The sequence below is a fragment of the Arabidopsis thaliana genome, chromosome 5 (genome assembly GCF_000001735.4).
Source record: "Arabidopsis thaliana chromosome 5, partial sequence".
Classification (NCBI taxonomy): domain Eukaryota; kingdom Viridiplantae; phylum Streptophyta; class Magnoliopsida; order Brassicales; family Brassicaceae; genus Arabidopsis; species Arabidopsis thaliana.
Genome location: NC_003076.8, coordinates 20,293,199 through 20,307,965, shown reverse-complemented (window position 1 = coordinate 20,307,965; position 14,767 = coordinate 20,293,199). Strand labels below are relative to the sequence as shown.

The 14,767-nt window shown below is 36.9% G+C and overlaps 3 protein-coding genes and 1 long non-coding RNA gene across 6 annotated transcripts; 2 read left to right on the top strand and 2 right to left on the bottom strand.

The window, feature by feature from the left end:
- The first annotated feature begins 22 nt into the window (after nucleotides 1-22).
- AT5G49920 (Octicosapeptide/Phox/Bem1p family protein) lies at nucleotides 23-1,557 on the top strand. The gene is made up of 2 exons (NM_124370.4): nucleotides 23-527; nucleotides 608-1,557. The coding sequence occupies exons 1-2, from the start codon at nucleotides 383-385 to the stop codon at nucleotides 1,327-1,329; spliced, it is 867 nt and encodes a 288-aa protein (NP_199803.1). The 5' UTR covers nucleotides 23-382; the 3' UTR covers nucleotides 1,330-1,557.
- AT5G07515 lies at nucleotides 846-1,081 on the bottom strand. The gene has a single exon (NR_143008.1). It is a non-coding gene; the product is annotated as an other RNA (long non-coding RNA).
- On the bottom strand, nucleotides 1,497-4,632 carry cpHsc70-2 (chloroplast heat shock protein 70-2). The gene is made up of 8 exons (NM_124369.4): nucleotides 3,915-4,632; nucleotides 3,585-3,837; nucleotides 3,396-3,475; nucleotides 3,170-3,312; nucleotides 2,991-3,089; nucleotides 2,686-2,875; nucleotides 2,178-2,576; nucleotides 1,497-2,081 (listed from the first exon to the last, which is right to left on the bottom strand). Exons 1-8 carry the CDS (start codon nucleotides 4,494-4,496, stop codon nucleotides 1,671-1,673), a joined length of 2,157 nt encoding a protein of 718 aa, NP_199802.1. The 5' UTR covers nucleotides 4,497-4,632; the 3' UTR covers nucleotides 1,497-1,670.
- Nucleotides 4,633-5,390: 758 nt separating this feature from the next.
- On the top strand, nucleotides 5,391-11,448 carry AT5G49900 (Beta-glucosidase, GBA2 type family protein). Of its 3 annotated transcripts, NM_124368.4 has the most exons (21): nucleotides 5,476-5,681; nucleotides 5,942-6,012; nucleotides 6,253-6,357; nucleotides 6,469-6,525; nucleotides 6,624-6,694; nucleotides 6,872-6,971; nucleotides 7,093-7,163; nucleotides 7,250-7,350; nucleotides 7,444-7,547; nucleotides 7,636-7,689; nucleotides 7,782-7,837; nucleotides 7,949-7,987; nucleotides 8,110-8,254; nucleotides 8,349-8,530; nucleotides 8,600-8,667; nucleotides 8,752-8,824; nucleotides 8,908-8,969; nucleotides 9,060-9,990; nucleotides 10,076-10,366; nucleotides 10,434-10,876; nucleotides 11,234-11,448. In NM_124368.4, the coding sequence occupies exons 2-20, from the start codon at nucleotides 5,947-5,949 to the stop codon at nucleotides 10,729-10,731; spliced, it is 2,874 nt and encodes a 957-aa protein (NP_199801.2). In that variant the 5' UTR covers nucleotides 5,476-5,681; nucleotides 5,942-5,946; the 3' UTR covers nucleotides 10,732-10,876; nucleotides 11,234-11,448. The 3 variants fall into 3 exon arrangements, with proteins under 3 accessions (NP_001331233.1, NP_199801.2, NP_001331234.1); NM_001344863.1 differs by lacking the exon at nucleotides 11,234-11,448 and having other exon boundaries at nucleotides 5,391-5,681; nucleotides 10,434-11,130; NM_001344862.1 differs by lacking the exons at nucleotides 5,476-5,681; nucleotides 5,942-6,012; nucleotides 6,253-6,357; ... (5 more) ...; nucleotides 7,444-7,547; nucleotides 7,636-7,689 and having other exon boundaries at nucleotides 7,717-7,837.
- The last annotated feature ends 3,319 nt before the right edge of the window (nucleotides 11,449-14,767 follow it).

Genomic DNA, 14,767 nt, shown 5'->3' with positions numbered 1-14,767 from the left:
CTTTTCTGCTTCATTTTTTCTTGTTTTGTAGAGAACTCAGAAATAATTTGCGAATTACAATTTGATCAAACCTCTCTTCTTCTCCTCTTTCTTCTTCCTTCTTCATCAAAACTATTACATTTCTACATTATCTCAAACATCTCCAAATCATTATCTTACACGAAGAAGGAAGAGATAAGAGCATCAATTTTTAAGTATCGGGGTTTCAATTTGCATTCGATCTTTTATTCCATATTTTACTATTTGATTTGATTTTACCAAAACCTAAAAAAAAAATCTGCAATTTTGGGAGGGAAAATTGTCCTTCAAACTATTCTTGATTTCGTCTCTGTCCCCTCCAAACAATAACCAAAAGCCAAAAGAGAAGTGCTACAAAACATCAATGGCGGAGGAGAGATCGCCGAGTAAGGTGAAGTTCATGTGCAGTTTTGGCGGCAGAATCCTCCCTAGACCATCGGACAGTGTTCTCAAATATGTCGGCGGAGAGACTCGCGTCGTTGCTGTATCTCCTGACATCTCCTTCTCCGGTAAATTAACCAACTCTTCCTTTAATCGATGTAATCTCACAATACGTCTTCTTATCATCGAGCTATGGTTTCAATTGTAGAACTCATGAAGAAACTTACGGCAATCACAGAGAACGATATTGTGCTCAAATACCAGATCATTCCAGAAGATCTTGATGCATTAGTTTCTGTAAAGTCTGATGAAGATGTGAAACACATGATAGAGGAATATAACCGTCATGAAACACCCAAGCTCAGAACTTTCTTGTTTCCTGCAAACCCAGTGGTTCTTGAGAGTCAGTTAGGCCCCATCGAGCCACAAACCATAGAGCAACGCTACATTGAAGCCATCAATGGCATTCTTCGCACATCCAAGAGTGCTACTGCTCTTCGTGCTCCCATCAAAACACGACCTTCCTTCACCGTCTCTACTTGCTCCTCTCCCAAATCAGAATCACCTGATGGATACAGTCACGAGCCGCCAGAAACGAGTTTTCAGAACAACTACCAATTGAGCCGGCTTTACCCAATGCATAGAGTGCATAGCAGTCCCAACATCTCACACCAGCTGCAGCCACACAGCCACTACCACAACCACAACCACAATGCATACGTGCAGCCTCCTACTAACTACTTAACGTGTAGGCCACGACTACCAACACCGTTAGAAATTCCCAGAGGCATCGGTTGGGACCAATCATACACAACCACACATAACTCAGGTGGCGGTAATGGCAAGTACGGGTGCAATGATGACCGCAGGTTCTGGGGAAGAGCAAGCAGCGTTCCTCAAAGTCCTAGGAACCATGGACTCCGCCTCTGATATGCTATGCTGCATTACATTGCAACCATCTGTATATATTTGGTTATGTGTTTGTTGTACAGTTCAACTTTGTAGGTATCTAATGTGCGCCTGCATGATATGCTAACAGAGAACGTCTCTACTTCTCTGTGAAAGGCTGCAAGAGGTTTGGTTTATTGTACATGTTTTGTAACAACACTGCATTTATCGACAATATGTGCTCCAGAATATTGCTTCAATCATGTGTTTAAAAAGACAAAATTTGACTCTTACCATTCATTTGCTGCCAACAAATCACATTATCATTCCTACAAAATCATGGACAAACCCCATAAATAATCCTTGTATGAATCCAATTCGTATTAATTGCTGTCTGTGAAGTCAGCGTCAATCACATCACCGCCGTTGTCTCCACCTTTGGCTGAGGATGATGTGTCAGACGACGAGGAAGCTTCACCTCCAGGAGGAGAATCAGCACCACCTGGTTGGGGTTGGTTGTACAGAGACTGGCCAATCTGCATCACTTCTTGGTTAAGAGCTGCCATGGTGTCTTTGATTTCTTGAGTTGATCCGCTTGCTATCTTCTCCTTCAGCTCTTGGAGCTTAGCCTCAACCTTTTCTTTCACTGGACCTGGAATTTTCTCTCCAAGTTCTTTAAGCTGCTTCTCTGTCTGGTAAACGACGGAGTCAGCCTGGTTCTTTGTGTCAATCGCATCTCTCTTTTCTTTGTCTTCCTTTGCAAACCTCTCTGCTTCTTGCACCATTGTGTCTACCTGCAACATCATACAACCAATATGAATCATTGATATGAAGAAGAAAAAAAATTACATATCTGACATAAGTGAACCAAGTTTGATAACTGTACACACCTCATCCTTTGGTAAGGTACTAGCACCAGTAATGGTGATGTCCTGCTTCTTTCCTGTACCTTTGTCCGAAGCACTGACAGATAGAATTCCATTGGCATCAATGTCGAATTTGACCTCGATTTGTGGAACTCCACGTGGTGCAGGTGGAATACCATCAAGACGGAAGCTACCAATAGACTTGTTATCTCTTACGAACTCTCTCTCACCCTGTAACACATTAATCTCAACGCTTGTCTGTCCATCTGCAGCAGTTGAGAAGACTTCTGACTTAGAAGTTGGAAGTGTGGTGTTTCTTGGAATGATCTTGGTCATGACACCACCAAGAGTTTCCAAACCAAGCGATAGCGGCGTCACATCAAGAAGAACAATGTCACTCACATCTCCTGATAGAACACCGGCCTGGAATCAGAGGCCAAATAGCATTTTAGTGATACGGCTCATCCAAGTAGAATGTCAATTTACTGTTACAACTACAATGTGTGAAGATTAGAGGTCAACAAGAACACACCTGAACTGCAGCACCTAAAGCTACAACTTCATCAGGATTGACTGAGACATTGGGTTCTTTTCCTGTCAGCTTCCTTACAAGATCCTGAACAGCAGGGATACGTGTGGATCCACCAACAAGGATCACCTCATCAATATCTTTGAAGCTGAGTTTTGCATCCCTCAGGGAATTCTCCACAGGTGTCCTGACCCTAGAAGTTTGAATGCAGAGAAACAAAACTTAGGCACACATGGTGAATCAAACAGCAACCATGTTTTACATGGCAGGTTCTGATCTCATCCATATAAACAATAACTGAAATATACCTGTCGAGTAAGTCAGAGCACAATTCTTCAAACTTGCCCCTGGTGAGAGTGGTTTCAATGTGCTTAGGCCCATCAGCCGTTGCAGTGATAAAAGGCAAACTGGATACAGAATCGAAATCAGTTAATATCCTACATACCAATGGGAACGAGGTAAATAGATTTGAGAGGGAAAAGTGAACCTCATGTTTGTCTGAGTCAGTGAGGAAAGCTCAATTTTAGCTTTTTCAGCTGCCTCCGTCAACCTCTGAAGCGCTTGCTTGTCTTTGAGAAGATCTATACCTTCATCCTTCTTGAAGGTTGAAGCAAGCCAATCAACGACTCTCTGCATTGCAAAAGTCGTATCTACCAGTGAGTAAGATGATTTATAAAGCATTTCAGACAGACAAAGTCTGTGTTTTGACTCACCTTGTCAAAGTCATCACCTCCCAAATGTGTATCACCAGAAGTCGAAAGCACTTCAAAAACACCGTCACCAACCTCAAGGACTACATTCCAAGAAACAAAAACCCAGTAATAATTAGAATACTCCAATACCTAAAAAGAAACTAAAAGCCAAGGACTTTGCGATCCCAAGTAGAACTCTAGTAAAAATACCTGAGACATCAAAAGTACCACCACCAAGATCAAAAACAAGAATAGTTTCATTGCTTTTCCTCTCAAACCCATAAGCCAAAGAAGCAGCAGTAGGCTCATTAATAATCCTAAGAACTTCCAATCCAGCAATACGACCAGCATCTTTAGTAGCCGTCCTTTGTGAATCATTGAAGTAAGCAGGCACAGTGATGACAGCTTTCGTTACTTTATCATTCAAAAATCTCGAAGCATCATCCACAAGCTTCCTCAAAACCTACAACACAACCACATATCAAAGCTCCATTCACCCAAAACTCAAAATGAAAACTTTAAGAAAAAATCAACACAAACCTGAGCAGAAATCTCCTCAGCAGCAAATTGTTTACCAATAGCAGGACAATCAAGCTTAACATTACCATTCTCATCTTTAATAACTCTATAAGAAACCTGCTTAGACTCTTCAGCAACTTCATTCATTCTTCTACCAATAAACCTCTTAACAGAGAAGAAAGTATTCTCCGGATTAACAACAGCTTGACGTTTAGCAATCTGACCAACAAGTCTATCTTTACTCTTAGTATAAGCCACAACAGAAGGTGTAGTTCTTTGACCTTCAGCGTTAGTCACAATCGTTGGTTTACCTCCTTCCATAGCAGCAACAGCTGAATTCGTCGTGCCTAAATCGATTCCGACGACTTTCTCGTTAACCACACGGACTGGACCAACGGTGTATCGGGAAGCGTTGTTGTTTCTTCGTCCCATACGAAGGAAGGCGGAGGTTGGAGTAGTGAAAGGACTTGTTCTGTTGCCGAAGAAGACGCTTCGTGGAATGGAATTGGTTTTGTTGTCGAGGTTTTTGGTGGAGGAGGAAGAAGACGAAGTAGGGAATCCGATTCCGCCGAGGATGTGAATTTGGGCGGCGGAGGAAGCCATGGTTGGAAATGAGAGATTGATAAAACCTAAGTTAGGTAGATGAAGAAGAAGAAGATAAGAAGAAGGAAGGAGAAGAAAACTATGTGGGAAGCTAAGTAAGAAGAAGTGGAAGGTTCTAGAAAATGGTTGGTGGTGGTAACATATACCTTTCGATTTGCATTTATTTATAATTATTTGGGCTTCGTATAATTGAGCCCAACATTCTCATATAAAATAACTTGGCCCATCATAAACCATTCGGAACACGGTTCAAACACAAATTAATTCGAACCGGAGATTCAAAAGCAAGAAACTGTCAAACACACGTTTGGAATAGAGTTCGTTTCGTGATGCTTGCTCTATTCAAAGTCATGTCGGTATGTTTTGTTAAGGACATTAATTGATTTGCGTCTTATTTAATCACTTTACTAATTAAAAACAAAGATGCAATCGTGCAAGGCCCAAGTTCTTCTAATAGGTCCACATATCAAGCATGATGATGCAAAGTTGCAAACACAAGTAACGTGTCAGACATTGTTTCACTACTTTGTTACTTGTTGTCCTAAATAACACCATTGTGTAATTGCGTCATGAGTTTAATGATTACTCTCAGTTTTCATTAGTATTAATAATTACTTCTTTATTTTTGTCAGTAAATCTTAGTTTTACATTGCTTGAAAGTAAAGTTTTGAGATCAAAAAGGTAGTTAAGATGTTTTGGCCATACTGTATTAATAAAAAGATTTTTGGTCAGGGAATCTCTTTAATAAAAAGATTTTTGGTAGTTACAAATAGTGTGTTACATTAAATATTAAAATTGCTTTAAAGTAAAGTTTTAAAATCAGAAAAACACGTTTTGACCCAAATTAATAAGACGATTTTGATCTTTAAATAGTTGTTTGTGCCTTTGTGGTGGCGACTGGCGACCATATCTGGTTAGTACAAATAATTCAGGAGATATTTTATTAAATTCTAATCTCAAACACAAAAAATTCATAAGTCACAAATACACACACACAAAAAAAAAAGCTTTGTTGAAAAAGTCACGACTTTTCAAATTCACTTTACGAAAGTTTATATATCTATCTTCTTCGGCTTGATCGTTCTTCTCTGCCACAACAATTCTCACGGTTTTATTCTTGTTTACCATATTTTTCTGATCCAATCCAACCAATAACCAATCACGATTCAGAGCAATTGCTTTCAGGTACTCTCATCATGAGAGTCTCATGTTTTCTATATTTGTTAATTTCTTTCGTCTTCATGAATGATCGCAATGCTGAATTATTGTGTACGGTAATTGTTAGTGTGATTAACTTATTCTCTACTTTGCCATTAACTATGTTTACTTTCTCATTACCAGTTTTTGTATTCCTTAAATTAACCTCTTCATGGCTGACAACTGGAGATGGATAAGTACTTGAAATTGTTGACTTGTACACTGAATTGTTTCTGTGTTTTTTTTAGGACCAATGTTTGAGGAAAAGATCATGGATATTGGTGAAGATGTAAAACCTTTAAACTCTTCTGATACTAAAGTAAGCTTTTTTCCATATTTCTTATATGTGGTTCATGTTTTGAGGGACTTCATTGAGATATATTAGACTAATTTGGATAGCTTAAACTTCTGGGTTCTGTTTTAGTCTCGTATCCATCATCTTTCGAGTCCTTAAATCTGCATCAAACAATACTTGTAACTTATTTTATGTCAACTTGATACCTGAATCTTCAAGTAAAGGTGGCTTGATGTCTTATATTGTTCCCACTTATCAAATCAGGTTGATCCGGCAGTACCTGCATCTTTGACATGGCAAAGAAAGATAGATAGTGACGTAAAAGCTCCACGGGAATTCAATCTGAGTGTTAAAGAGATTTTCCAGCTGGTACACCTATGGAAAACAAAACGTTTTTGATATAACTGTTATTAAAATTCTGTAGGATGTTTGATAGGATTGTCAAAACTATGTTTTTGAGACTTGCTTTTGTTCCGGTAGGCTCCTGTTGGCATTCGGTTATGGTTTCTTTGCAGAGAAGAAGCTGCTAAAGGAAGGGTAAACACATTTTCCTAGTTCAGTTTTACCAAAGAGTCTTTGAAATATGCTTTTTCTTTTTGGTACACAGTTATATTGTAATAATCTATTGATTACAGTTGGCCTTCATAGATCCATTCTCCAAGCACTCTGTAACGTCTTCCCATGGTGTTCCACTTGGAGGTATTGGGTATGTTTCCTTTATATCCAATCAACTTTACCACATTGGTATGTAATAACTGTTTCATTGAAACAACCGTTCGGAGAAATCCATCTCTCTGATCATATTTGTAACCTGTCATACAGAACTTACTGTAAAGATATTGGTAAGTTCTCTTAATACTTATTTAGCTATGGTTACATGCAGAGCTGGAAGCATAGGAAGGAGTTTTAAAGGTGAATTCCAGAGATGGCAGCTATTCCCTCCAAAATGTGAAGATGAACCAGTGTTAGCAAATCAATTCTCAGTAAGTTACAAATATAGACTTTGCAGGAGGAAGATGATAGAAGAGAGTTTCAGGATGGTTATGCTCTGTTTGAAATTTCTCTCCATGGTCTCTACTAAGTTGGTGGATTTGTTTGATGCAGGCATTTGTTTCACGTGCTAATGGTAAAAAGTACTCGAGTGTGTTATGTCCTAGGAACCCAAAGCTTGACAAGTAAGCCACTGCAGTACTCTCTCTTGTTTGTTAGCTTGCAGTGAATATTCTTTTTTGAGATGATTGAAGTTTATATATTCGAACAGACAAGATTCGGAATCAGGTATTGGTTCTTGGGACTGGAATCTGAAAGGAGACAAGTCTACATACCATGCTTTATATCCGAGGTCTTGGACAATGTATGAGGGTAATATATATGCTTTTGAATACAGCTTCACACTTGTAAGTATTGATGTGTCTATGGTAGGAGCCTGAAACTTTAATATTTGATGGTCTATAGGTGAACCTGATCCAGAGCTTAGGATTGTTTGTCGTCAAGTTTCACCCTTTATACCTCACAACTACAAAGAAAGCAGCTTTCCAGTGTCTGTTTTCACTTTCACAGTATGTCTAGTTTTTGTTTTTTTGTTTTTATTTTGTGGAGCTTACCATGGTACTGAACTACTGATGAGTTTGTACATATATTCATCAGCTTCATAATCTCGGAAACACTACCGCGGATGTGACATTGCTCTTCACTTGGGCGGTGAGATACTCGTTGAATGAAGTCATATTGTTTTGCTTTTGTTTTACTGTTCCTTTCACAATACTACTTATGATGATATTGTTTTGGTTCAGAATTCTGTTGGAGGAGACTCTGAGTTCTCAGGTGGCCACTACAACTCCAAGATAACGTATACATTAAATACTTATAATTCTCTACTCCAAGAATTTGTGGCTTTACTATATGAACTCGCATGTTACTTGGAAGTTTTTTAACTTTGTGATGTTGATGATTATAATAGGATGAATGATGGAGTTCAGGGTGTGCTCTTACATCATAAGTAAGTTCTTCCATATTCTTTGCGTAAAGCACCAAACTAAGACAAGAAACTAATCTTTTGTGGCTGTTAAGTATCAGGCTCTGATTGTTCAAACTTTGTTACTCTATTTTTTTCTGATACAGAACAGCAAACGGATTACCATCATTGTCATATGCAATTTCAGCTCAGGCCACCGATGGTGTTAGTGTCTCAGCTTGCCCATTTTTCATAGTGTCTGGAAAGCAGGATGGAATCACAGCAAAAGATATGTGGCAGGCTGTCAAAGAGGTTTGATATATCCTTCCATTTGTTAAGAGGCCTTGGATATAATTGTATTATTCTTCACCATGAGATTTGATATCCACCCTTGTATTTGTTACAGAATGGTTCTTTCGATCACTTAAAGGCTTCTGAGGCGTCAATGCAGTCAGATCACGGTTCATCCATTGGGGCAGCAGTAGCAGCCTCTGTAACAGTCCTACCGGGAGAGTCACGCATTGTCACATTTTCTCTGGCTTGGGACTGCCCTGAAGTGCAGTTTCCTAGTGGTAAAATATATTCTAGGTAAGATTTTCTACAGATTCTTCTGAATGGTGATAGCTAAAGGCAACCTATTAAACAGAATCTTTTCAGGCGTTACACAAAGTTTTATGGCAATAATGGTGATGCTGCAGCACAAATTGCACATGATGCTATTCTTGGTAAAGACCTAATCTCCTAAAATATATTTTCCTGTTGGTTCACTTCAGAATGAAGCTTCCACTGACAAGTATTTTATGGAACAGGACATAGTCAATGGGAGTCCTGGATAGAAGATTGGCAAAGACCAATACTTGAAGACAAAAGACTGCCTGCATGGTAAGGCTTGTTGTTCAGCTTCTATAAGACATATCAGTTCTCATAAAGTTATCACAAACGTGTTTGGTGTTTGGTGTTTTTAGGTACCCTGTCACTCTCTTCAACGAGCTTTATTACCTTAATTCAGGAGGAACTCTTTGGACAGGTAGATTTGGACAAATTTCTTATGATACTATTTACTTTCGTCATGACATTATGACGCCATGTTCTCATGTTAGTCCATATTGTTTTACAGATGGATCATCCCCAGTACATAGCTTGGCAGGAGTCAGAGAAAAGAAGTTCTCACTTGATAAATCCCAACTCGGTCTAAAGAACGATATCGATGTACCGCATCAGAATGATACAGCTGTCTCTGTCCTTGAAAAGATGGCTTCTACGCTTGAGGAACTTCATGCATCAACAACGTCAAACTCTGCATTTGGCACAAAATTACTTGAAGAAGGAGAAGAGAACATTGGGCACTTCCTTTACTTAGAAGGGATTGAATATCGTATGTGGAACACTTACGATGTTCATTTCTATGCATCTTTTGCACTGGTGATGCTGTTTCCAAAACTGGAACTTAGTATCCAAAGAGACTTTGCTGCTGCAGTGATGCTACACGATCCTACTAAAGTGAAAACTCTTAGTGAGGGACAATGGGTTCAGAGGAAGGTTCTTGGTGCAGTTCCTCATGACTTAGGCATTAATGACCCTTGGTTTGAAGTTAATGGATATACTCTTCACAATACGGATCGTTGGAAAGATTTGAACCCCAAATTTGTCCTCCAGGTGTACCGGGATGTAGTTGCCACAGGCGATAAGAAGTTTGCATCAGCGGTCTGGCCCTCAGTGTATGTTGCAATGGCATATATGGCTCAGTTTGACAAAGATGGCGACGGAATGATTGAGAACGAAGGATTTCCAGATCAGACTTACGATACATGGTCGGCGTCTGGTGTAAGCGCTTACTGTGGTGGACTTTGGGTGGCTGCACTGCAAGCTGCATCTGCATTGGCACGCGTAGTGGGTGACAAGAACTCTCAGGATTATTTCTGGTCTAAGTTTCAGAAAGCAAAAGTTGTATATGAGAAGAAGTTATGGAATGGATCTTACTTTAACTATGATAATAGTGGAAGTCAGTATAGCTCAACTATCCAAGCTGATCAACTAGCTGGTCAATGGTTTGTTCCCTACTTTTCTTTAAGAAGTAAGTGTTATGGTTTTTTGTTAGAAGTAAGTGTTGATGTGGTATGATTACAATTGCAGGTACGCGAGAGCATCAGGGCTTTTGCCTATAGTAGATGAAGACAAAGCAAGAACTGCTTTGGAGAAAGTTTATAACTATAATGTGATGAAGATTAAAGATGGGAAACGTGGAGCTGTAAATGGGATGCATCCCAATGGGAAAGTTGATACAGCGTCAATGCAATCACGAGAGATATGGTCCGGTGTTACATATGCACTGTCTGCAACAATGATCCAAGAAGGTCTAGTTGAAATGGCGTTTCAGACTGCAAGTGGTATCTATGAAGCTGCCTGGTCTGAAACCGGACTCGGGTAAGCTTGATCTTGATATTGTTATTTCTCTCTATAGACTATAGTAACTGATACTGTGTTAAAACAGGTATTCCTTTCAGACGCCTGAATCTTGGAACACGGTTGATGAGTATAGATCATTGACTTACATGCGTCCCCTTGCAATATGGGCTATGCAATGGGCACTGACAAAAACCAGTCAAAAACAGGAACAACTTGGTCTTGAACCAGAGCAACAAGAACCAGAACTAGAGCCTAGTTCTTCAATGAAACATGATATTGGGTTTTCTCGGGTTTCTAGGCTTCTGAGCTTACCTAATGAAGCATCAGCCAAAAGCACACTCCAGACTTTGTTCGACTATACTTGCAGGAGAATGATGTCATAGATTCATTTTGCAGTTATGATGCAATCACTCATTGTTTCCGTACATTACGGCCTTGATTAATAACTATTGCTTCTTGTGCTGTGGAAAGTTTAACCTTTAATGCTTTTTCAGCAAAACAGATTTATCGTTCCATAATTTTGACAAGGTAGTTCCACCATTCAAGGGATAAACATAAACATGTGTTTCTAGATGTGCATGCATCAAGGCATCTAGTGATTCTTACAAGGGTGGTTTAGTCAAATAGGTAGGTTTTAAAATTTAGTATGTCGGTAGGTAGTTTTGATTTTTGAAATAACTAGAGAAATATGTATTTTTGGGTTTAAGTGAGAAATAAATGTAGACGTAAATGTTTTGGTGTAAAGCTTAAACCGCCTAAAATCGCGTCGACGTAAATATTTTGGTCTAATTCTTGTTAATGATTTAATATTTTTATTTTTCTAATGGATGTTTGTATAACGTTTATCTATACATTATGTTTATAACCTTTTATCTATCGCTTCAGATTCAAAACAACTGATCGAAGCCATTAACTCGAAGGATCCTCCTTTGGAACTCCACTGGATTTTCCACGATATCCTGCAATTATCTTCTAAATTTCATCACTCAAGTTTTTCTTTCATCTCTAGAAATCACAATCGTGAAGCGGATGCTATCGCGAAATGTGCCCTCAAAACAATTGTACCGATTATGGTTTAAGTTTAATTGAAGCCTTTTGTCAAAAAAAAAAAAAAATCCCTTTTATGTTGTAAATGCTTAACCGCATAAAATAGTTTAAACTCCAATTATTTGTTTTAGGCGTTGATCACCATCCGCTTAACCCTACCACTTTTTAAAACATCGCAATTTACTAAATGAGATTTTTTAAAGAAAAACCAAATGAAGAAAAATTGGATTCATAATCAACCATTCAACGATTCACCATCCAAAAATATACAATCCACCATACGTGATTTAGCCATCCACCATGTAAGTTACTACCATCCACCGTTCACATGCCCACCATTTCATCATCCATTGTTCACAAACCCCCCACCATCCACCACCGATGATTGTTTTGATTGATTTTTAAAAACATTTCGATAGAGGTCCATACATTTTTCTTAAGCTCGATCCAGCTTCTAATAATTTATCTGTATATGCTGTCACTAGATATCTAAAATTCATTTCCACTCAAACTAACGATCTCTGTCAAATGAATAGTTCATTTTTATTTTATTTTTGCGTATTTTTATGTAACTAATTTAATTAATAAATGTATATACATTATTCCAAATGCTATAATGTATGTAGAATAGTCCAATTTTTAAAGAAAGTTTCATATCAAAATTAATTAAATTTTCGAAAAATAAACATAGACTTAAAAAAGTAACAACTTATTTATATATTTTTTATATTTGTCTCTTTAATATACTTATTACTTTACTATTTAATTATTTTAACCAAACAAAAACTCGAACTTTAGAGATTAATTTGAATAATCAATCATACAGAAAACACTAAAATTTGTAAACGACATCAATATACAAATATTTATAAAATTTATGATTAATTTATTTATGATTTAGTTTGAATTTAAATGTAGAATTTGACTAGTTAACCCACAAGGGCATGCAGAGCGGTTCCGAATGTCTTTATGTCTAAAGCAATTTAATTACTAAGCTCATTAGCAATCATAAGACTTGCAAAACTTAGCTATGAACTTTACTCAAAGAGGCGATTGAACTTGAGTTTATTATCTCTCTCAAGAAGAATATTTATCTCTAGAATAAGAAACTTTCAAAATTCTCACAAACACTTGCACACTTGTTTACATCCACACTTGTTTACATCCAAATCATTTTGTATGCGTTTGCTTTTTCCTTTAACCAACCCTTTTTTATTATTTTCTAATTTGAGCATTGCAAAGTCTTTTAGGAAAACTCTCTTTCCCCTCACACATGGTGCGTCCCGAGAGGTTGACAGTTTTCTTTTTGGTGCAAACTTATTTACTTTTTGGTGGTTTAACCATCTCCATCAATGGTTTCTCATTTAGAAACTGTTCAATAGAAAAATAAAATATAATCAAAAAGTATGAGAGAGACTAGAATTAGTCTCTCAAGTGAGAAACTCTGAGAAACCCATAAAAACACTTGTATATCATTTATTGGTCAAATATTATTTTATTGTTAAAATTTAATTATATAACTAATATTTATTAAAATACTAATATCTTTCTTTTTTGAGAAACCAAGAAAATATCTCACTGATGGAGATGCCCTTAATAATTCTCACTAATTCAAGAATCACATGCATAACTTTTTGCTCAAAAACTCTGCACGAACAAATTAGATTACATATGACATATCTACAATTTGTTCCTCCATTTAAGAAATCGAAATGAGAAATCTAGTTAAATTCAAATTTTGTAATTATTACTATTAAGTTGAAACCATTTTATGGCATTGGACCAATACTCTAGAAATAAACCATCATTAGTTAGTCATTGCTAATTTATTTATGGCAATGATATCATCCACTATATTATCTAAGTACGGCTAGCTTCAACCATCCCTAATTTTCTTAACATATATTTGATGATTACAAGTATAGGACTAAATTATATGGATTGCATTATAGTGTAATCTGCTCAATTCTTTATTTTCTAATGGATAAAAGAATCATTTTTTTTTCTTGTTTCTTTTCTTTTGTGCAAAGGATAATGAATCCTTCTTTAGTTCTTTATGTTTGGGATAAAGTTGACGCAAACGTTCATTCTCATGCGTACACGTTTATCCGATGCATAAAAAATAATTCCGACGATGTATCATTTAATTAAACATGCTTAATTTTATATTGATGATGTTTCTGTTCTATATATTGTTGCGTTTAAGACTTCACTACACTATATTAATAATCTAGAAAACTATTTTTTATATAGTAAATGCACGTTGTAGTTGATAAATAATGGTAGTCTGACAATAAGTCGACGAAGATTGATTCAAAATTCTATCCTAGAACCTTGATGTCCACGTTATTAATGCAACTACCCTAAAAGTTTAAATCCTAGATCCTTCAGATCTGCAACCATGTATATGGTATGGCCTTTGGAATATTCAGGATATTCCCACGGTGCTCTTGCAGTTGTGCCCGTCGCTTGCTCTCACCCGCGAACGGCCCTTAAATCCAAACTCATATGATTTGATTTCAAAAGCATTCCATAAAACTGTTTTCTTGTATACAAAGATATAGGTTATGGCTTGTACCACTAGCATCCATATTCCGCAACATGTCAACGAAGATTTCTATAGTTTTAACACAATCATTTTTTTTGTAGATATCTTAGGGTGTCTTCAACTCCACTTAAATTTTCCCTCTATATTTATTAGAGTAAAATCATTTTTAATTCCACACTCTATACATCATTCTAAAACACAGTAAAGGATATGATTACTCTATATATATGTGGAGTAACTCTAATGTTTACTCTATTCTTTTTAGAATAAAATATAATAAAATGATACATTTGAGAAAACCCCTACTCTATTTTAGAATTACTATATTCTAGAGTAAAAAACATACATTGGAGATGATGGTCTTTTAGCTAGATAGGATTTAGGAGCTTCCGCTTGATCAAAAAAAAAAAAAACAGAGAGTTAGGAGCTTCCAAACAAAGTTCAACTATCGTGAGTACATTAACTCATTGCGGATGTTAATATATCTTAGTTGTGGCTTTCACCATTATACTCAAAATAAAAGAAGTGGAGACACTAAGATGTCGACTGGCCTATCAAATGTTGAAAAACCATCAAAACAAAGATCGAGTTGATTAATAATTATACAGTTGTGGCAGATTTTAAAACTAACCCCACAATCTATTAAAACTTGAGAGTGTTCCTTGGAATGAATTCAACATGTGTATTACAACACAATCAAGAAATTAATTCGGTAGGAAACCATGATTTTGATGAGACAATAAACGATTGGATCCGATCAATTTCCCCATAAATTTTTGCAATAATAAAATATGTCAAGGTCAGGTTCCATAACTAAAGGAAAA